This window comes from Mytilus galloprovincialis, chromosome 9 (genome assembly GCF_965363235.1).
Source record: "Mytilus galloprovincialis chromosome 9, xbMytGall1.hap1.1, whole genome shotgun sequence".
NCBI classification, from domain to species: Eukaryota; Metazoa; Mollusca; class Bivalvia; order Mytilida; family Mytilidae; genus Mytilus; species Mytilus galloprovincialis.
This window is the reverse complement of record NC_134846.1, coordinates 34759872-34783267: the sequence shown is the minus strand read 5'-3', so window position 1 is coordinate 34783267 and position 23396 is coordinate 34759872. Positions and strand designations below refer to the sequence as shown.

At 30.7% G+C, this 23396-nt stretch overlaps 1 protein-coding gene across 3 annotated transcripts in view; it reads left to right on the top strand.

The window, feature by feature from the left end:
- The first annotated feature begins 5180 nt into the window (after window positions 1-5180).
- The window catches only part of LOC143044881 (uncharacterized), a 39181-nt gene continuing 20965 nt past the window's right edge, over window positions 5181-23396 (top strand). The window contains exons 1-2 of one of the 3 annotated variants that reach the window (XM_076217104.1): window positions 5181-5261; window positions 7035-7353. In XM_076217104.1, the coding sequence (XP_076073219.1) occupies window positions 7054-7353 (300 nt within the window). In that variant the 5' untranslated portion in view covers window positions 5181-5261; window positions 7035-7053. Of the gene's footprint in view, window positions 5262-7034; window positions 7354-20787; window positions 20913-21036; window positions 21114-23396 lie in introns of those variants that run through there. The other 2 variants (XM_076217105.1, XM_076217106.1) reach the window with 2 other exon arrangements.

Sequence of the window (23396 nt, the reverse complement as noted above, 5' to 3'; positions counted from 1 at the left end):
TGAAAAATAAAAAGGCAGGACAGAGATTACAACTAAAAAAAAAGGCAGGACAAAATTTTTCATCCTAGCCCCCCCATAAAAATCAACTGGTAGCTCCCTTACAAACTTACAAAAAGAAATCCAAAGTACCATGTCGAAATGGATAAAGGAAGATGTGGTGTGAGTGCCAATGAGACAACTTACTTTCCAAATAACAATTTTAAAAAAGTAAACCAGTATAGGTCAATGTACGACCTTCAACACGGAGTCTTGGCTCACACCCAACAATAAGATATAAAGGACCCCAAAATTACTAGTGTAAAACCATTCAAATGGGAAAACCAACGGTCTAATCTATATAAAATAAATCTATTTGTTTGTTTGGCACAATACAGAAAGTGCATTCATTTGACAATTGAATATTCAGCATCTTTAAAAGTATACTATACCCAGCGACATATAACCACAATATATGTATATGTTGTGCACAAGTTGTAATGTTACATTCAAATTATAATTTGTACAGATTTTTTGTACAAGTTATCAGTGTTTTATAAACTGCTTAACACAAATTGTGGATGCAAGCACACAGTCTTTTATTTCGCATATTTCTGTCATAATTTCACAACTACATGATACGATATAATACTGAGCATTAATACAAAAAAACATTATACGACCATAAAAAGACTTTTTTATGGATATGAATATGGTATAAGGAGAAAAATAAAATTAGAATTTAAACCATTCAGGTATCCTCATTTCCAGTTTTAAGAACACTAAATGTTAGGTTGAAGTATATTAATTAGAATTTAACACATTTAACTGGTATATTTTAGAAGATAAACCTGTATCACCTGGTGCAAGAAGGTATGTGTCAAAAAACTTATTACTTGTACAAAAACCCTGTATACAAATTATGATTTGTACAAACTTACATCTTGTACACAACATATATATAATTACGGTAATATGTGTCTTATAACAACAATATATGTATATATAATTACGGTAATATGTGTCTATGAATACAAATACGAAATGCAAATAAAATTGCAATGTCATTAATTGTGTCAATGAGAGTTACAGTGGCGGATCAAGAAATTGTCATAATTGGGGGCCCACTGACTGGCTAAGAAGGGGCCCGCTCTTGCCATGCTCCAGTGATTGTATTATATAATCAATCAAATCTACCTCTGAGAAAGCAACTCAAGGACACAAATAACCTTAAATAAGATATCTCATACTTCACAGGGGCTGTTCCCGAGGGCAAGGTATATCCTCCTCCCGACCAGCTAACGACTTTTCATCACAATTTTTAAGTCAGACGCCTTCCTTTTTGAGGTCTTTCCGTGGCGACTTCTCCACCATCAACTGCAACGTTACATATAATGTGCATTATGTGTGAATATTCGTTGAGCATTTGATAATTGAGGGTCATCAATATTATTGTATCTCGAGAATACTGTATGTTTTTTGACATTCTACTCCATTTAAGATTACTTTAACCCTAGTCAACAATATCCATTCTTCATTATGAAAAAACGCAATTATTTTTCGGAAGGTTGACCACCCTAAAGCATCGAAATCCAGTGACAGCCTTGAATAAAGTGGTCATTACGTGTGGTTCTGGAAAAACCAAGCAAGGAATATATTAGTCAAACTTACACGATATACCGCAGTTTGTGAAAGCTATAGTATTATCAAATTTTGATATGAGCGTCACTGATGAGTCTTATGTAGACGAAACGCGCGTCTGGCGTACTAAATTATATATAATCCTGGTACTTTTGAGAACTATTTAAACCACTGGGTGGATGCCACTGCTGGTGGACGTTTCATCCCCGAGGGTACCACCAGCCCAGTAGTCAACATTTCAGTGTTGACATGAATATCAATAATGTGGTCATTTTATAAATTTCCTGTTTACAAAACTTTGAATTTTTCGATAAACTAAGGATTTTCTAATTCCAGGCATAGATTACCTTAGCCGTATTTGGCACAACTTTTTGGAATTTTGGATCCTCAATGCTCTTCAACTTTGTACTTGTTTGGCTTTATAAATACTTTGATATGAGCGTCACTGATGAGTCTTATGTAGACGAAACGCGCGACTGGCGTACTAAATTATAATCCTCGTTTCTTTATATTGATAACTATTGTAATGAATTTATGATACCGAATGAAATGAAAAAAAACTTGATTGAAAATTAAAAAAAAAATCAATGACTTTTGTCTCGCTTGCGAGACATATAGGGATTACAATTCTGTGGCGACGGCGTTAACTATTTGTATAAAGCTTTATATGTCAGTGCGTAAAAATATGGATGATTAATATCTTGTATGCAGATACCTAATGTTACGAAATTTCCTTTTGTCATCTGTCCATTATCCTTGCCTTCTTTCTCATTGATCAGCGACTGCTTGTAAAAATTGTATATTTCTTTTGACGAGTGAATTTCTCACTTATAATGAGTACTACGATAAAAATATAACCATATTTGGTCAGAGCCTACATATGATACAAATAGATTTGGTGGATGAGTTCTTTGCAAGATCAGCATCCGTCAAATACAGTTCATCTGACTCGGACTACATTTCATGGTTTATTGTACAATAGTTAAAATTGAGAATGGAGATGGGGAATATGTCAAAGAGACAACAACCCAACCATAAAGCAGACTTCAGCCGAAGGCCACCAATGTGTCTTCAATGCAGCGAGAAACTCCCGCACCCGGAGGTGTCCTTCAGCTGGACTCTAAACAAATATGTATACTAGTTTAGTGATAATGGACGTCATACTAAACTCCGAATTATACACAAGAAACTAAAATTAAAAATCATACAAGACTAACAAAGGCCAGAGGCTACTGACTTGGGACAGGCACAAAAATGCGGCAGGGTAAAGCATGTTTTTTTTTTAAATCTCAACCGTCTCCCTATACCTCTAACCATTGTAGAAAAAAACGCAGTTTAAGCATTTTTTCTGGTTTGATCTATTTGACCAGAAGCAATATAAGTACTTTAGATATTGAAATGTGTGTTTGGCAGGTTTAATATTAGCTTGACCTCATTTTCATGGTTCATTGGTCAATGATAAGTTTTATGGTTTGGTTAGATTATTGGTGTATATAATTATTGAAAGGCGTACATGTTTGTCTGGCAGATTTTATGTGACCTTGAATTCATGGTTCATTGGTCAATGTTACTTTAAGTTTCTTCTGATTTTTTGTCAGTTGATCAGATATAAAGCAATAGGTCAACTGCAGTTGGTTTTTTGTTATCATGGCTTGATCTTTAGGCGGTACATAGATACAGAAAGATGTGGTATAAGTGCCAATAAGACAACTCTCCATCCACATAACAATCTACAAAAGTAAACCATTATAGGTTAAGGTACGGCCTTCAACACGGAACTTTGGCTCACACCGAACAGCAAGCTATAAAGAGCCCCAAAAAAGTAGTAATGTAAAACCATTCAAACGGGGAAACCACATGTCTGTCTGGCAGGGTTCTTATGACCTAGGCTAGCTTAACCAAATTGTCAGGGTTCAGTGGACAATATTCAGTTTTAGTGGGTTGGTCTGTTTCTCAAGCACTAAATAAGCGTTATGACCACAATATTTGGCGAGACCTTCAGCGTGTGTCCATTTGTTTTCATTCTTCAACTGTACAAGGGCAGATTCATAAATACTAAAGGCGTCGCCAAAACAAACTTTCAAATGATTCAGTTTATTATTTGATATTGCGGTAGCACATGGTTTGCAAAATTTTATTTCAATTTCAATTGCCTCGGCGGTGGCCGTCTTGTCACAGTGTTCTTATACAAATCCTAAATTTGGTATTACGATTTCTGTAAATTCGTTATTTCAAACCTGAGACTACTATAACACTATGTTCAAACGGAGGTAATATTAAAACCAGCACACAACTTTTCTCTTCTGTTTTTCCTTTGCTCGCTGGGTCAAAACACAAAGGTGTTAAGTGAAATAGCATTTTTATATTAATAAAAAATCTGTGTAATACACTTAGAACATTTTAAACAATTTAAAACAAATTTCCGTAAAATCGACCTGTCATTGATCGCAAAAGTAAGAGCAGTTATTTTGATATTTTTATAAGCTTTTAACAAATTTTTGGACACGGAAAAAAAACTAAAACATCGCTTTTCTGCATATTTTTTTAATCTATTCAAGTCAATATGAGTTAACTGTATTAATTTCTCATATAAATATATTATATATTATAAACCAAGAATTTTATTATTTACAGTCTAATTGTATCGTGATTGTGTATTGTATCTATGCTAATCAATGTTCGTTTTCCTTATACTTTTATTCTCTTTATGCCCCTTGTGGGTCCTTAATTGGAAATAAAATCTTTTCTATTCATTTTTCCCCGTTTTGATCAAGGGGCTGTTTCCATTTCCGTCACTTCAAATTGGTTTGTTAATTATCCACTTGGTACTTTTATATTTTTTTGCAACTTAATGATCAAAATTAATTCGTCAAACGGACAGATTATTCAATAAATAATAAAGATTATATTAAAAAAATAATCTAAAATTGGTTCGTTATTCACAATATTGTGCAACAGACAAGTCAACCCGAATTTTAGTAACACTACGGGCACCTGTTATCACTATTATGTCGGATAAACAGGTGTCCGAATGAATTTTCCTATTCCGCTTGAAATTGATCTTTGGATTATAGCTCTTGCACGAACAGTTTTCGCGCAATGACCGATATGTTAGTCTGCGCCAGCCTCAGCAAAAACGTTTCTGTGATACTGTAACTCAATTTTGATACAAACGGTTTCCTAGCCTCCCCCTTTTGTTAAGGCCCCCTTTTTATGTTTACTTAGAATTGTTATTAAAATGTCTTTATAATTTATTTTTTTCCCCTTATTTTGTGAGTTCTAATACTTTCTCCCAATAAATTAGTTTACCTACAGATTATTAAAGCCCCCCCCCCCCCCCTTTTCTCATCTCATATGCCCCCTTCTCTCCCTTACTGAGGTGGCTTCTTATTCATATTTTCTTTTCAAGCGAGTTATATAAGGTCATATTTGTCTATTTTATTATTAATTGAATATAGAAAAAATGTACAGACATTCCTATTTTATATCCATAAAATGAAATGTATGTGCTTGATCACGTTTACCAGTCAGTCAAGTGCGAAATGGATTGATAATCACGTGACTGTCTGTGTAATTTGCATATTGTTGGGTGAGAGTTCGCATCTGACGAAAGAACGATGTTTGGGGATTGATTTGCAGAAAAGGTGAGAATTTAGCCCAATTAGACATAATGCATACTATTCAAGATATATCATATATTCTAAAAATGTTGATTTCCAGACTAAATAGTCCTGGTTTTGCTGTTATTTACGTCCGCAATATGGTGATTCAGTCTTGTCTCGGGGAAATCCTTTGATCTTGTTATCACACACTATCGTTTATGACCCCACGTTGCGGACTAATCACCGTTAATTAGTGTCGCACAGGTGACCTATATAGTTCAATAAGTAAAATGAGTTTTCAATAGGCGTGAAATCTGCAAGAACACCACAACTAAAAATAGATTTACACATTATTCACAATGGATTAGTTTCATAGTAAATCGAATACCGTAAATATCATCATAAACACGAACATTACCTTGATCTGTGTATTCTCTGATTATACACACTGTGTCAATTAGACAGATCAAGGACGTATAACTAACATACGTCTAATATACGTCCTTGGACAGATATATAAAAATAAACAAACAATGCATTGGCAGTACACACTGAAAGGGTTTTCATAGCTTTGGACACAGATTTGTGTTATTTATTGTTTGTAGTAAAAAAGGGGAGGGGCATATTAGGTAATGGTTTGTGAAAAAAAAATAGGATTGAATACATAATATTTTTAAGATCTTTAAAAGAAATTGTGAATGAAATTGAGGCTTTGTGAATATAACAAAGTAGACATTTGATAAAAAAATGCAGTTATCATAGTTCATAACTGTTATGATGCTTAAGGATCCTTTAGAGTAGATTTTAACAGAGACATATATACACAGAGATAATTAAGATGTTCCTTTTAATGGATGGTATTAAAATGACATGCCCATGAAACAACTCTCAAAAGGAGACCTATGACATAGAAGTTGAAAACTATCATGACTAAAGGTCACATTATGGCCTTCAACAATGAACGAAACCCATACTGCATAGTCAGCTGTGAAATTGTAAATATTACACAATTCTGATTAGAAAACTAATAGCCTGATTTATGTACAAAAATAATGAAAAAAATATAATATACAGTAACCAAACTAAAACCACTGAATAACAGGCGACTTACAGGCACATACAAAAAATGACGGGGTTAAATGTCTATTTCTCAGAAGATGGGAGGATTTCAGTGATTTGGGTTTGCATGGTCTGTTGTTCTATCCAACATCCTGCTAACCCTCTTATATTTTATACATATAGATCTAAAACATATTTAATACTGTGGATTCCTTATTATTCGTTGGATACCAATTTTCATGTGTGTTTTGTGTATTAGATGAACCGTGATTTCAAATGTTCAACAATCTCAAATTTTCTATAGGCTTTGTACACAGAAATTGGAAAATCCAAAAATTAATATCCATGAAAATGCCCACGATTATGCCCATGAAAATAAATGAATCCACAGTAATCATAGTAATCATGTTTCAATACATGTATTTGGTAATGAAAATCATCATAATCATGATGATCATGTTTAAAAAGTAAAATCACAAAAATACTGAACTTAGAGGAAAATCAAATTGGAAAGTCCCTAATCACATGGCAAAATCAAATAACAAAACACATCAAAAACGAATGGACAAGAATTGTCATATTCATGACTTGGTACAGGCATTTTCAAATGTAGATTTATATCTACATTTGAAAATCTAATAGTTCATTTGACAGTTAGTTTCAAATGAAACCCTCTGTGTTTACCTTTAGTGAAGATTTTCACATAATGTTTAAATGACTGTTGATGATTTTAATTGCTTCTTTATATGTTTTTAGTGTAAGAAGGTCATGTGTGATGAATAGTTTCAATTTTGGATCAGAATGGTCAGGGAAAGAAAGTCAGTTGGAACAAACCAATTCATCAAATCTGCCATTATCACAGAAATCAGACTCTGTCAAATCAAAACTGCGTCAGTTGGCCGAGTTCAGAAGCCGCAGTAAAGAATTCGGTAGCAATGACTCTCTTCATTTGACTCCATTAAATCGCTCATTATCAGATCCATGGCTCGTGAAAGGTGACTTTAAGGAAATGGATAGTGGATTAGACCTCAAAAAAGGTGTCAGCGGAAGTACCAGCAATTTGACTAAGGAAAAGGTAATTCTATTATTAGATTTCAATGATTTTCAATCAGGTGGTTCTTGTCCTGCTAAAGCGGCAATTCTTATAATAAAATTGAAAATGGAAATGGCAAATGTGTCAAAGAGACAACAACCTGACCAAAGAGCAGAAAATAGCAGAAGGCCACCAAACTTATTGGGTCTTCAATACGGCAAGAAAATCCCACATCTGTAGACGTGCTTCAGCTAAGGCATTCACACATTCTGAGGAAAGAATATTGTCTATTCCTCTTTCCATAAAAAGTTTTTACCATTTATTTACCTTTTTTGGCAATTGTTTGTGGAGCCGTTTTCTATGTTTCTTAATGTTTCATTCAATGTTTATTTATGTGAATGATATACAAAATCTATGTTTTTGATCTCTGCTGAAAAGATAACCAGTCCTGTATGTTACCTTAAAATTGGAAATTTTAAATTATTTTCAAGTGAAAAATATTGTCCCGAAAATTGACAATTTTTGCAAAAATTTGAAGAAATGGAAAATAAGTTCTGGAATTATAGGGAAAAAAAGTAGATCCTGATTTGAAATATTTGCGAATATTTCAGATGGAATATTTTGAAATGAAAAAATCACAAAAGACAGATTGCCATGATTGTTTGCTGATGTTTAGTTGTCCAAAGTTAATTAAGGCTATTGGTGACAATTGTGGAAGAAAAATACTGTGATTTAATTACTCCTGGTATAACCAAACCAAAATTGAAAACTGTCATTTAACATGTATTATGTATTGAATATATACATGTACAGAAAGATATTTCCGAGTGAATCACTAAAGTTGTCAATATTCAGTGGGATTATTCAACACCGAGAGTGGGTTTTACCTGAAATGACTAAGTGTACAACCTTCAACAATGAGAGAAACCCTTACTGTACAGTTGGCTATAAAATGCCACAACATGAAACATATGAAACAATTTAGTTGAGAAAGCTCGGTGTCTAATTTATAACGAAACAACTTACCAAAATATATTTATGACAGATATAAATGACAACCACTGAACTACAGGCTCCTCTGACGTGGGACTGGAACTTAAAGAATGTGGCTGGGTTAAACATGTTTGTGAGCACTCAAAACCTCCCCATACCTGGGACAATATAAGAACAAACTATAAAAATCAGTTGAAAAGGGTTTAACACTCCCCTAACCTAAGACAAAATAAGAACAAACTATAAAAATCAGTTTAAAAGGGCTTACCTCCTCTGTTGGATTAAAAGCAGAAAAACTAAAACAATGACTGGACGTCTTTAACAACAAAAAATACATGAATAGATATAAGAAGATGTGGAATGAGTGCCAATGAGACAACTCTCCATCTTAGTAGCATTGTAAAAGATTAACCATTATCTATAAATCAAACTAAGGTCTTCGACACAGACAACAAAGTATAGATCTGAGGGTAATTGAAGCTACTGACAGCTAGCTGCATGTAGTTTAAAACCCATAACAACTAATAAAAAAAATGTATCTAATACTTAAATATCAATCATTACACATCCAATAGATTTATTGTAAAGATGTCATTCACACTCCGAGACGAACATGATCTAGTGCAAATATACATGTATAATTAAAGCTTTTTTGCATGGAGATTTTAAGTCAATTTTATTTCTGAAAAATTCCATCAATTGAAAGTTTTATAATACCTTGTAATATAAGTAAAATAACTATATAATATGAACGATTTTCATATGTTTTAATTTATTACGTTGGTGTTCATATAAATGATCATGACTCTGTATCCAGGGAAAAACTTTATGTGCATATACATTTCGTGTACTATGAATTGAATAAAACTTGAATGAAAGCAATATTTTTACGTATTTCCAATTATACTTCACTTGTGTAAAATGTTCATGTAATGATACTCTAAACATGTGGTCAAAGTACAATGTAGGAGTATGTACACCTAAAATGTATGTATGGTCATTCATTTATTTAAGACAATTCATTTGGTGACCTTGTAAATTGTAAAATCCAAAGATTAATACATACATGTAATAAGTATATAAGATGGGTGTTTTAAACTGTAAAAATTTTCATCAGGTTAAATACATAAATCAAATCATTTAAAAAATCATAAAAGAAGGAGTGCTATGAACTTAATGCTGCGTTTGACCTGATCTGCACTGTGACGGAAGGTGATTATAAGATAATTAATACCTGTGTATACACTCCACCACAATTATCAATCTTGTAGAAGATTTACGGTACTATGTTGTGATGTGCTTTCCCAATCTATATATAGCTACGTCAGGTGTCAGAGGTGTATACAAAACCGATGAATATGTAGCAAATTATTATTAGATAGATTTGATTTTTGTTTTTTACCGCTTTAATTTCTTTAAAAAATGTAAACGTTTAAAATGTTGAGAGTTTACATTGATTTGTAATATTTTACGACAACGATTAGAATTTTTTTGCGATTGTTTAATTCCGTTATTATTTTCATATATATGCTACTAATTCATTTATCAGAATAATTTGATATAAATAACAAAAACAAAAAAACAAAAAATTATTGATGATAAAGCACTGATAACGTTCTTCAAAAACCTATTGTTTGATAGAGAAGATACACATATATACATAGTATTGGCCTTTCGTTCCAATTCTAAATATAGGACAGCGTTAAACATATATCAGTAAGGCTAATACAATTGTAATTTCAATGTTTTTGTTTACATTTTTTGACGATATTGATTTGATACAATATGTATTTATTCACTAAGTAGTTTCTTTATACCTTGTAATTGACGAAGACATTTCTTATCGAATAAGAATGTATACTAAATTTTTCAATGTGAAAAGGAAGGCTTAATATATTTCAAAGACAACCATTTTTTATACAATGAAAATTTACTTTAGAGATAAAAATAGTACTTAATTGTATGCGATATTATATATTACATTAAATTTTTAATATTGCGATATATATCTAAAGAAAAAGATGACATTTTGTAACTGAAAGGTGTTGAGAATATACATTGATTTGCAATATTTTATGATAAAGATTAAAAAAACTTGTGATTGTTATTTAATGATATAATTTCATTATTATTATTATCATATATAAATATATATATATATATATATATATATATATATATATATATATATATATATATATATATATATATATATATATATATATATATATATATATATATATATATATATATATATATATATATATATATATGCTACTGCATAGGTTATCAGAGTGATTTCATATTTATAAATATAGAATATCATAAACTACTGAAAAAGTTGTTTAGAAAACTATTGTTTGAAAACAAAGATACAATGTATACCTATATACATAGTAGTGGCCTTTCATTCCAATTCTAAATATGTAGGACAGGGTTGAGCGTATCAGTAAGGTCAATGGAATGGTAGTTTCAATGTTTTTATTTACGTTAATTTTACCGTATTGATTTGATATGCATTTCTTCGATAAGTAAGTTCAACTTCATTTTAATGGACTGAAAAATTTTATTGAAAAAATTGGAAAAATTAAGGCTTAATATATATCTGTTGGAGACCATTTTTTTCTACCATGATAATTTTTGAAAGAGATAAGAATAGTACTAAGTTATAAGTGATAATATATAACATAAGATTAATTTTTGATGTTGTGATATATCTTAAGAAAGGATGACATTTTGTAACTGAAAGGTGCTGAGAATATACATTGATTTGCAATATTTTACGATAAAGATTAGAAAATTTTGTGATTGTTATTTGATAATATAATTTCATAATTATTATGATATATATATATATATATATGCCACTGCAAAGGATATTTATAAATATAGAAGATCACAAAATTCAGATTATTCATCATTACGTACTGAAATAGTTCTTTTGAAAATTGTTGTTTGATAGTGAAGATATACATACATGTATATATACATAGTAGTGGCCTCTCATTCCAATTCTAAATATGTAGGACAGGGTTGAGCGTATCGGTGAGGTCAATGGAATGGTAGTTTCAATGTTTTTGTTTACATTATTTGACATATTGATTTGATATGCATTTCTTCGATAAGTAAGTTCATTATATTTAATTAGATAATCCTTTAGAATAGAAAAAGTATACAAGATTTTCTGAATGGAAAAATTAAGGCTAAAGATCTGTCTTCTCTAACATAATAATTTACGAAAGAGATAAAAATAGTACTAAAATTGTAAGCGATAATATATAACATTAGTAAAATGTATTTTTGATGTTGTGATATATTTCTAAAGAAAAAGATGACATTTTGTATCTGAAAATAGAGCAACTTTATTGTTAATAATGTGTTGTCTTGAAGGCTCATTTGTATTAAAGATGCTTTTTGAGGGTTCTCTCTGATTCATTAATATTTTTATGAATGAAATATTTTACTATATAAGACATTGTTTAAAGGGATTCTTGTAACAATAATATTTTATTCTATTTGGAACAAAAAAGGCAGTAGCTTGCATTGCACACTAAAAAGTGAATGTGGTAATGTATGTACATTTTGAAGCATTTTTGTTTTAATTTTGCACTCTTTGTTTATAGATTATTTTGCAGATCCAATAGTTTTTCTTCACGAAAAACAATTTTCTTCAACACGAAAAGGTCAATTATTAGATTTTATTGCTGGAATCTTTTTTAAGATAAGTTTATCAATTTTTTGTTCTTGTTTTTAAAACTATGATCAGTTTATTTTGTCATTTATCTACCATATGGTTCTTATACATGTTTGGCATTCAAATATTCTGATTTAAGCATTCCTGACAAAGTTAACTCCAGAAAAGCGATTCAGATGCATGAAATAAGTTTGGTATGCACTAAAACCGGTGTTACATTGTCTTTTGAACCCCCTGAAAAGTGAACAGGGGTTCAAAATATGATATTTGCATTCACACAGACGAGATATAAACCAGGTTGTTAATGTTTTCGGGAAATATATGGTTCTACTGGGTACATGTACATATAAAAAAGTTATTGCACAACTTACAATTAACTTGCAATATAATTTACTGCCGTGACACTATTCCTCAATATTAGTGCAGTTATTTAGGGAAGATATTAAGATTAGTATAAATCCATCCCAATTGGCGTTTTTGAAATTTTGAATACAAATTCTTTTCAAATTATCAATGCTATACTTATACCGTTGTTTGTTTAGGGCCATATGCAAACTGACCAAACTGCATGTATAATAAACAAGAAAATTTAGGACATTATGTCACATTTAGCACAAAACATGTCATAAAATCTGTTGTTATTGAAAACAAATATGTACCTATGTATTAAAAGAAAAACATTTGAAAATTTACTGACATACTTTTGTTACATTGTTAATGTACGATTCACATATTTACTGTATTATGACCTATAATTCTTGAAGGCTACGTACAATCAGAATATATTTTTAAATGCATTTATTACTTAGTAGGAAGACAACTTACTTTTATACGCAGAAAGAAATACGTCATTATCTTACTTTTATACGCAGAAAGAATAGCGTCATATTAAATTTCGATTGTCGAAAACTGTAAAATGAAATTGAATTTCTTGTTAAGAAACAAAAACCATTTCATTGATATTGTACGATGATCACATGATCAAATCAAACTCTGTATGTATGTAAATAAATGTCACGTGAGTAAACAATTACTAGTAGGGAATTTCCCGACTGATTTTAAATCTATTATTAGCTTTCTTGCTAAACATATGAACTTTAATTATCGTAATGAAAATTGGAAAAGTTAATTAAATACGATGCTTATAAGAACCTCAGTAAAGAATTCTGAAAAAGAATATTGGTCGTACATTTAATTTTGTTAATTGATAGCAGGCATAGATTAATTTGTTTGTTTACAGTTATAACGTATTAACTTGAATTAACTTCAGTTATAATTTTACTTTTAATAAAATGTATATCAACAGCTTTCATGAAAATTTGAAATATTTAATTGGGGACAATATTGTTTTAATGCCACCACTGCAAAAAGGCATTGTATATATTGTCTGTCCATTCTTCTGTCTGTCTGTAAATCTATCTGTATGTCTCAAAAATGATTTCTCTTCTCTTACTTTAGTTTGCCTCAAGAAAATGTTATGAAACTTATACACAATGCTTATTACCATAAAACACAGATCAATGTCATATCATTATATGCAAGCAGGGGCATCATCATTGGACACACTCCATTTATATATATGTGAACCTTAAGGGATAGTTGTCTCATGTGCAGAACAAATAGAGATGGTCGTGTAAACTCACACCTAATAGAGAGTTGTGTTTTACTGCTATTATTTCTCCTTGTTTTCAAAATTCAAATAGGGAACATACTTTCTATAATTGTATAGATAAACCAAACTTTTCAGGACGTTTCGGCCATTGGCCTTCTTCAGTTCTTTATTTTTCTTCTCAACTACATGGCTGACATTTCTTTTTCAATCCTATTATTTCTGTTGGTCTTGATACATTTACCACATAGCTTAAGGCCTTGAAGGGTAAATGGTTTAAGTATTTTTTCTGCAGTGATCACAGGCTTGGACTTTCAGGTTGTGAATTTTAGCCCAGCTCATGGCAGGGTCTGACTTTCAGTTTCGTGTTAAAGTTTGGACAATCAGTGGTTTTCTGAATGTACAACTGCTTCCTCCACTAGTAAAATCTAACTGCCATGATTTAGCCAAAGTAGCTGAAAGATTTGTTCAACACCAATAATATAAAACAAACAACCACTAAGTTCCTTTAAAAAGTTATTTTTATAAGGAGTTAAATTTATTGCATGTATGTTTATATTTTTTTCAACATGTACCAGCTATTTACACATATCAGGTTACATGTAGATGGGTACCATTATGGTTGAGGGTCATATTACACTTATGATTAAATAATCATAGCTGTTCGACTTCTATGATATAGGTTACCTAGAAAATTATTGATATTTAAAATGACACGTTTATATTTGGGATTTTAAAATCTCTGTTTTTCTCAATTACATAAGCAGGATATATGTTGCAAACTATACAAGCAGTATTTTTCTTGAAGATTTTTTAATTTTAAAGATATAAAAAAAAAATCTGAACGAAAAATGAACCTGTCAGGAACAGTGATTAATTGAAACCTCAAAAATAATCTTGTTATATTTAAATTTATAAAAATAAAAATTCTGTAATATATGAGGAACAAATGTTGCTGGGTTGCTGTAATGTCCTTTATCGACTCTTCTCCCTCTCCTTTTTGAAAAATCCTTATATTTGAAACTTTCGTTAAATTAGCTTTACCTGTATATATAACTTATAACTATGGTCCTGATGAGGCCTGTCTGGCAGAAGTAACATGTCCACCATGTTTAACATGATTAGAAATGCTGTTGTCATATAAATAGGTATTATTAAGTATTGCAAACGTTTGAATTAATTGACAACCTTCCATTCCAAGGTATCCACTTCAGGAAACTTTTGAGTAACATTAAAAATGGAAAAAAAAATTTGTCCATAGCTAATGATTGAGGTGGTGTTTGATTGACTGAATTTGTGTAAGCGATTTTTGAAGTCGTCTGTTAAAAATTTAGTTATCTGACAAAACTATCACCTCGAAACGACGACTAAACTGTTACAAAATACGATGAAAAAACAAAAGACGGATAAAATATTTATTCAAATAAATGTTATTTATTGGTTATAAGTTTGCCTAGCTGCAATTTCTTCCACACTAAACGTTATTTTATTGGTTGACTTGAGACGTATGTGTTTGTCACGTGACCATTCTATTTGTTGGTGGGTGTCACGTGTATAAACAAGTATCAAGAGGTTTAGGGAATTTCCAAATTGATTAAATCTATAAATAGTAAAATGTGGTTATGCTGATAAAGCTTATTTGCATTCTACAGTTTCAAGGACATTTTTATAAAAACTGTTTTTTGATAATCCAATTGATTAGGGTGCTAATTAAGTTTATAATTTCAAATTAGAAATATTTTTTTTTTTAAATTTATGCTGTAATGAAAACATGGCAGAAAATAAAACATTTGTGAAATTGTCTGTTATAAAAAGGTAATGAAACAGAATTAAAAATATTGTAAATTAAGAAGGATGTGTTTGCTTTCAGATATTAAATTGAATTCTAATATTACAAACACACACAATATAATCATTAGTTTCTTTCAATCAATAACCAGGACTTCCTAGTATGAACTTGTTAGTTGCTATGGCAACTTGCAGATGTATAGATTTATTTGTAAAAAATGACATTAACAGGTTTCATTGATCTAAGACACATCTGTAATTGCTAATGGACTCTTTTCAAATTATGAATATTAATATCCCTTCCTTTTCATTTTAAATGGACTGTGAAAGGTTTTATGATTGATTACCGCTTATGATTATGATATTTGCATATCTTATGGATTGTATGATATAAATAGAAGCATAGGAAAAAACTCATTAATTATGTAAATTAATTTATTTTCGCCACACAGATACCATTTTTTTCTGGATTGAGGAAAAATATATTTTCATTGATACATTAATTGTACTTGATTCTGTGCTGGATTTTGCATTCAATCCTTTAAGAAATTGTTGCTTCGCTATAAATAATAAATAAATATAATATAATGTTTGGTTGATCATTATCTATGAAATAATGGAATATTGGTACGCCATGAATAATAATGGAATCACAGTATATTCTAAATTTTCAATATTGTACATCAACTATGATAACAACTTGACCTTGCACTGTTTAACCTTGACCTTATAATGTTTTGACCTTGAAATGTACTGGTTTGTCCTTTTGTTATCACTTTTTGTCTCTTGTCTACAGTGGGAAGGTTTTTTCAAGAAATATAATTTTTTGTCACTCAAATAATGCAATCCTGTGTTTATGTTTAGTTTAAAGATTAAAATGTCCAGAAACACAAATGTTAGTTTATAATGGAAGCAAACAACCAATGAACAGATGGACACACGTACATGATAAGCCTTTTTGTTGGAAAACTAGGACAAATAATTATGAGGCAATTTGATTTTTTCTCTGACACCTTTTCTAGAGAAAATAATTATTTGGACAAGTTTGAAAACCAAACCAAAGTTTATTGATTAATAAAACTATGCTTAGAACTAATTATACAAGTCACCATTTTTGTTCTAAGTTAGTGTTCCTGATAATTAGCTGTTCACTGGTGTTCCTGCTAACTATATGTTGTTAAAGTTGTGCTCTTGCTTACTATCTGTTCTTGGTACTGGTGTTCCCTCAAGATAATCTGTCTTACTTAATATTGTTCCTGTTTACTCTCTTCTTGGTAGTGTTGTTCCCTCAAGATAATCTGTCTTACTTAATATTGTTCGTCTTTACTCTCTTCTTGGTAGTGTTGTTCCCTCAAGATAATCTGTCTGACTTAATATTGTTTCTGTTTACTGTCTTCATGGTAGTGTTGTTCTCTCAAGATCATCTGTCTTACTTGATATTGTTCCTGTTTACTCTCTTCTTGGTAGTGTTGTTCCCTCAAGATAATCTGTCTTACTTAATATTGTTTCTGTTTACTCTCTTCTTGGTAGTGTTCCCTCAAGATAATCTGTCTTACTTGATATTGTTCCTGTTTACTCTCTTCTTGGTATTGTTGTTCTCTCAAGATAATCTGTCTTACTTGATATTGTTCCTGTTTACTCTCTTCTTGGTAGTGTTGTTCCCTCAAGATAATCTGTCTTACTTAATATTGTTCCTGTTTACTCTCTTCTTGGTAGTGTTCCCTCAAGATAATTTGTCTTACTTGATATTGTTCCTGTTTACTCTCTTCTTGGTAGTGTTGTTCTCTCAAGATAATCTGTCTTACTTGATATTGTTCCTGTTTACTCTCTTCTTGGTAGTGTTGTTCCCTCAAGATAATCTGTCTGACTTAATATTGTTCCTGTTTACTCACTTCTTGGTAGTGTTGTTCTCTCAAGATAATCTGTCTTACTTAATATTGTTCCTGTTTACTCTCTTCTTGGTAGTGTTGTTCCCTCAAGATCATCTGTCTTACTTAATATTGTTCCTGTTTACTCTCTTCTTGGTAGTGTTCCCTCAAAATAATCTGTCTTACTTGATATTGTTCCTGTTTACTCACTTCTTGGTATTGTTGTTCTCTCAAGATAATCTGTCTTACTTAATATTGTTCCTGTTTACTCACTTCTTGGTAGTGTTGTTCCCTCAAGATCATCTGTCTTACTTAATATTGTTCCTGTTTACTCACTTCTTGGTAGTGTTGTTCCCTCAAGATAATCTGTCTTACTTAATATTGTTCCTGTTTACTCACTTCTTGGTAGTGTTGTTCTCTCAAGATAATCTGTCTTACTTAATATTGTTCCTGTTTACTCTCTTCTTGGTAGTGTTGTTCCCTCAAGATAATCTGTCTTACTTAATATTGTTCCTGTTTACTCACTTCTTGGTAGTGTTGTTCTCTCAAGATAATCTGTCTTACTTAATATTGTTCCTGTTTACTCTAGATCTCTTCTTGGTAGTGTTGTTCCAACAAGTTACCGTATAGCGGGATATTTTCTAGGGGTGTAAATTTTCGCATATTTTCGCTGATAGATCAAAATCGCCAAAATAAATTCCACCATATTAAAAGTGTTCTTGCAAAGGTATTGATAAAAGTTTTGAATCTGCCAAAATAATAACCGCCAAAATATTTGTATACCTTATATAATGAAAATCTCGAAATTTTACACCCGCAAAAAATTACCCGCTATAGGGCATCTGTCATACTTAATATTGTTCCTGTTAACTTTCTGCCATACTTAATATTGTTCCTGTTAACTTTCTGCCATACTTAATATTGTTCCTGTTAACTATCTGTTCTTGGTAGTGCTGTTCCCGCCAGCTATCTATTCACTATTGTTCCTGATAATTTTCTGTTCTCTATTTTTCCAGTCTTTTCTTATTACAAAAGTGAATCTCTTGAATTGAATGACAAAAGTATTTTTTTTTATTTCACTGCTTTATTCTAACAACTATTTGATATAGAAATGGTCCAAGTAAAAATTCGCAATAATTTCTGAATTTACAGTATAAGATGACAGGATTCAGTGTTTTACTTATTTTGAAAAATATTCTATAAGAAGAAAACATGATTTTCTGCATTCTGAAAATAGATGTAAAGACTTAAATGTTGGATGAATGAAATATGATTCAGTGTTAAGCTACTTCCGGATCTTTCCTTTGTCTTACAGACTGTTGTATTGTCATGCTTGTAAGCTCTTTAATTTTGAACAGATCAAAAGATGACAAAGTTTTTATACTTTTATTCGAAAACATAACATATTCAGCTTTCATACATGTGAATATATGTTTTCCTCAGCTTGTATTTCCTAAGGTTATATGAAAAAAACTTATAGCTTTCCAAGGTTAAACGCTCTCTTAAATTGACACCTATGAGAAAAATCGTCACTTTTTAATTTGAAAAAATATCATGTTGCCGAAGTGCATCTATCGAGACAGACACATTACTTGGAGGATTATGTAATAGAGAACAATAAAAAGAGGAGGACAGCTTCCTTCATTCCTTTATACGAACGTACCAATTTACATATAGATGAAAAAGAACCTGCATATTTAATTTTTTCAAGTATTTTATTTGGGTGTCTGCAATTCGGGACTGTTATGACTGGGTCTATTTTTGGTAAATTGATACAGCTTTTATAACAAGGTACCCAACATAGAGGTCAAGTGTGAAATGTAAATGTCTGCTCCACTTCTTTTAGCTATGCGTTTTATCACCTGTTTACATATTGACCTATTTACATTGTATGATCAAATATATCTGTCTGCATATAATTGTTTTTCCATAACTTTTTACTCTGTGACTTTTTGTACATAACTGCATGGCTCCTTGACAAAGTGCTGTGTAATATTCGGAATGTGCTTAAAATATTTAGAAGTTTTTCATGAGTATTGGTTTTAATTGAGAAACCAGTTATCATTATATTTGTCAACTTAACTTTGGCAGCCAAGATAATAGTATAGTAGATTAAACTGATAGCCTAGACCTACAGTAGTTTAAATTGGTCAGTCAGTCAGTAATGTACTGTTTCCGAGTAGCGATATGAAGAGGAAAATAAATATTTTTTTGACTACTACAATGTAGTTTCTGCAATATTTTATCTGCCTAAAGTATAAATACTTTCCTCAGTAACTATTTATTGCCTGAATTGTAGTCAAATAATATTTGATACCTTTTTAATGACTTCAGTTTCAAATTGGAACTGAAGTAATGAACTTTTTAATTCACAATTTGCCAAGCATTTTCAAGGAATCTATAAATACAATTTGGTGTGAAATATGCAAGGAATTGTTTCAATAATAAAGTGAAGTCAAACTGGTGGTATAAGAACTCTTGTAAATAGTGAAACTTATAATCAATTAACAGAGTTATGTGTTTTTGACCTTGGCAATGAATTTTTAGCTGTATTGCAGCTTTTTTTTCCGTTTTGATTCTGAATCATTCAACTCAGTCATTTCTAGGTGTTTTCTTTTTGTAATATTAACCTGTGCTGTTCAGTAGCATTTAATCAGTCAAGTAGCTTCTACTTTTCTGTCTTTTATATTATCTAAACTGTGGACCAAATAGGGTTGAGTACTCATTTTTTTTTAAACCTATCCACATTCTATATGTAAATCTCAAGCCAGGGGCGGATACAGCCATTTTAAAAAGAGGGGGTTCCCAACCCAGAGTAAAGGGGGTTCCAACTATATGCTCCCATTCAAATGCATTGGTTGTCCAAAAAAAGGGGGGTTCCAACGCCGGAACCCCCCCACCCTGGATCCGCCAATGTCAAGCTCATTATAGTCAGGAACCTTTAGTTCAGTAGTTGTTGTTGATTCATGTATGCCATATTTGTTTTTCATAAACTCAACAGTTTTGTTAAAAATTAAGCCTTTTAAGTTTTCTCAAATGAATTGTTTCATATTTTTCTTGTCTGGGCCTTTTATAGTAGCATTCTATAAGGTTTGTGTCTTTCTCATTGTTGAAGGTTGAATGGTTTGCTAGTTGTCTCATTGGCACTCATACCACATCTTCTTATTTATATAATATATATTTGTTTCAATTTCTTGACTGCTTTTTTTGTTTAAATTACTTGGATTTCCTGACTGCTTTGTTTCTTTTACCAAAACTTGACGGGACAAACTTTTTAGAATTTATTATTTAATTCATAAGAAATTTAAAAGGCTTGAACTTCTGTTACAACTTTAAAGACATATAAATGGCATTTATATAAAAAGATTTAAACTATATATACTGAATGAAAGATACTTAGTAAATCAGTGATGCATAACACGATATTAGATAACTGTTTTATATTAAGAATAAGCTTTTTTTCTGCTTTAGTAGTTTAGTTTATTTGTGGTCAGGTAAAAATGAACCAGGTTGTTCATTGACATTGAACAACAGAAAAGACTATTGATTCTTATATTTCCAATAATGACCTTATTTTTGGATTTTATATTTAGTGTTGGATAATGCTTAGTTACACATGAGTAGTTCTGGAATTCGTCAATAAGTTATGGTGGGTTTCTAAACAGCCTGGGCATTTGTAATTATGTGTTTATCCTTATGTTTGTGTATTGATTTTATTTTTATAAATGGATAAAAATGTCACATAGAACAGGGAAATATGAAAATATTGAAAAAATTGTTTGATTTCTTTGTTAGGACTAGATAACAGTGTAATCTTCATGCTTAAATTTACATTAATTGTAAATTTCAGGTGGGTTGGATATTAAATCATTGGAAATTAAATGGTAGTTATTCAACATAGTGCAATTTACTAGTATTTTATTTGTTACGATTTTGCATAATTTATCAAATGTCTGAATTTGGATTAAACATGTTAAAAGTATAAAATTTATGTATTATGGGCACAGACTTTTGGTTCAATCTTCATAATTCATCTGATAATATTAAAATTGTATAAGAATGACTCAAAAAGGAAATGCTTTCCGGTTTATAGATTAAATATTTTTAAAAGATATGTACTTTTAAGTGGGGCATGATAATACATGTATTGTGTATCAAAAAATATTGCTTGATTCTATCTAATCTTGACACATTTATGTATTTATTTGTTATGGATGTCTTATTTTTTTTCATGTATATAAATGGAAAGGAAGTTGATTTTTAGTTTTCTTTATCATATACATATTGATATGAAAATATATCTTTCTCACAAATGTTTTTTTAAAAGTGATTTGTTTCCTGATACTTTAATAGAAAAATCAAAGGAATTGAGGAAGGAAATTGGAAAGTCTTGCCTTCCTCTTCCTTTCTTGAAAGAAAAAATGACAGAATAAATAAAAAAAACGTTTTCATATTAATGATAAAAAAAAACCAGGGTGATTAGGGTGTATTGTGCTGTCTATTGCCCATCTGTTCTTAAATTATCAGGTCCAATACAATGTTGGTGTTCATCAACCTTCATTACTTTAGAAATTTACTTAATGTGTCTTATGAGATAATAAAATCAATATCATTCCTTTGCGCAACAAAAATAGTAACAGAAGGCTATACATATTGAAACTTATAAGTTGTCCTTTTTTCGTGTAATAGTTACTAAAAATAGAATGGTAATGTCAAATCGATATATATATTTATTGCTAAGCGTCATTGGTTTATTTCTGATATTAATCAAAATCTTCCAAAATAAATTAAAAACATAGGTGCGGTCTTGAAACACAACCGTTAAAAGAAGCAACGGATAATTGTGCATTATTGAAAGCTCTTAAGTAGTCGATTTTTCTACTGTTTCTAAAAATAGGATGGTGATTTCCAATCGTTGTATTCATTGACATACGTCTCAGTCTTACTCGTATTTTCTAAAATGAAAAAAAAATAATTTAGAAAAAAATAAGGAACATATGTTCGGTCTGATAGTACAACCAAATTAAGGAAAATGATGATTATTTTTTAATGCTTTTTTTTTAATTTTAGAAATAACAAGTCAATCTTAATAATCAAACTGAAGATTGCATCTTAAAACAGATTAAGGCACAGTTCAACTCTGACAGTACTTTATCTTAATCTGTCTATATTTTTTGAAAAAATATTACACAAGAAAAAGATCCTGGTATGTGTTCTGATTTTCAGACAAATCTGGGTCAATTCTTTAAACCTGATGCTATTTTTTGGCCTATTTTTATACCATAGAATTTGGTTCTCATCTTCAAATCACATTATTGTCAGATTTCAATCAATGAGGTATACAATAGTCGAAGGTAAAAGGCTTTAGTATGTATCAATGGATCTATTTATCTCTTTTTGTGGTTTCTTCTATCATTATCTAAATCTATAATACATGAATAGGTTTGTGGTGTGTATCTGTAATGATCTTGACTTCCGTTTAACCTTTGAGGAGGGAGTACAGGGTATGGAGAAATTAGTTCTGATTGCAGATATGATCTAATTGTTATTCGTCATTTAAGCTTCTTGATATTTTACAATTTATGGGTCAATATTGATTTAAGAAAATGTTATCTTGTGTATTTTTCGGTAATTTTAAATGACAGTCCCATTTCAAATTTTAAGTAGTTGGTTTATATGGGATGACATGATAAACTGTTTCAAGTAGCAAGTTATCAATTTAAAAAAAATATGGTTTTATCTTGCAGTAATGTTTATTAATGCATTTATTGTATAGCAACAACATATTTCGTTCAGACCCTAACAACAAATTTGCTTGCAATAATATATCACATTGCACTAGCACAAAGAAAACTAGTGTCTACATTAGTGACAAAAGTATGTTTATAATCTTTTAATTATGCTATACAAAAGTTATTGCGTGAATATTGGTAGATATTATCCCTTATTAAATATATATTGCACTCACAAGATTATATAGGAAAACTACTAGGGACAATATTCATCAATGTTCATACAATAACCCAATGTAATTGAACTTCTACTTTTCAAACAGTAATACATGAACTGTGAATATTGTTTTCCAAACATACACAAGGAGGCCTGGGGGTGGCTGAATACTAGTAGTCTAAGT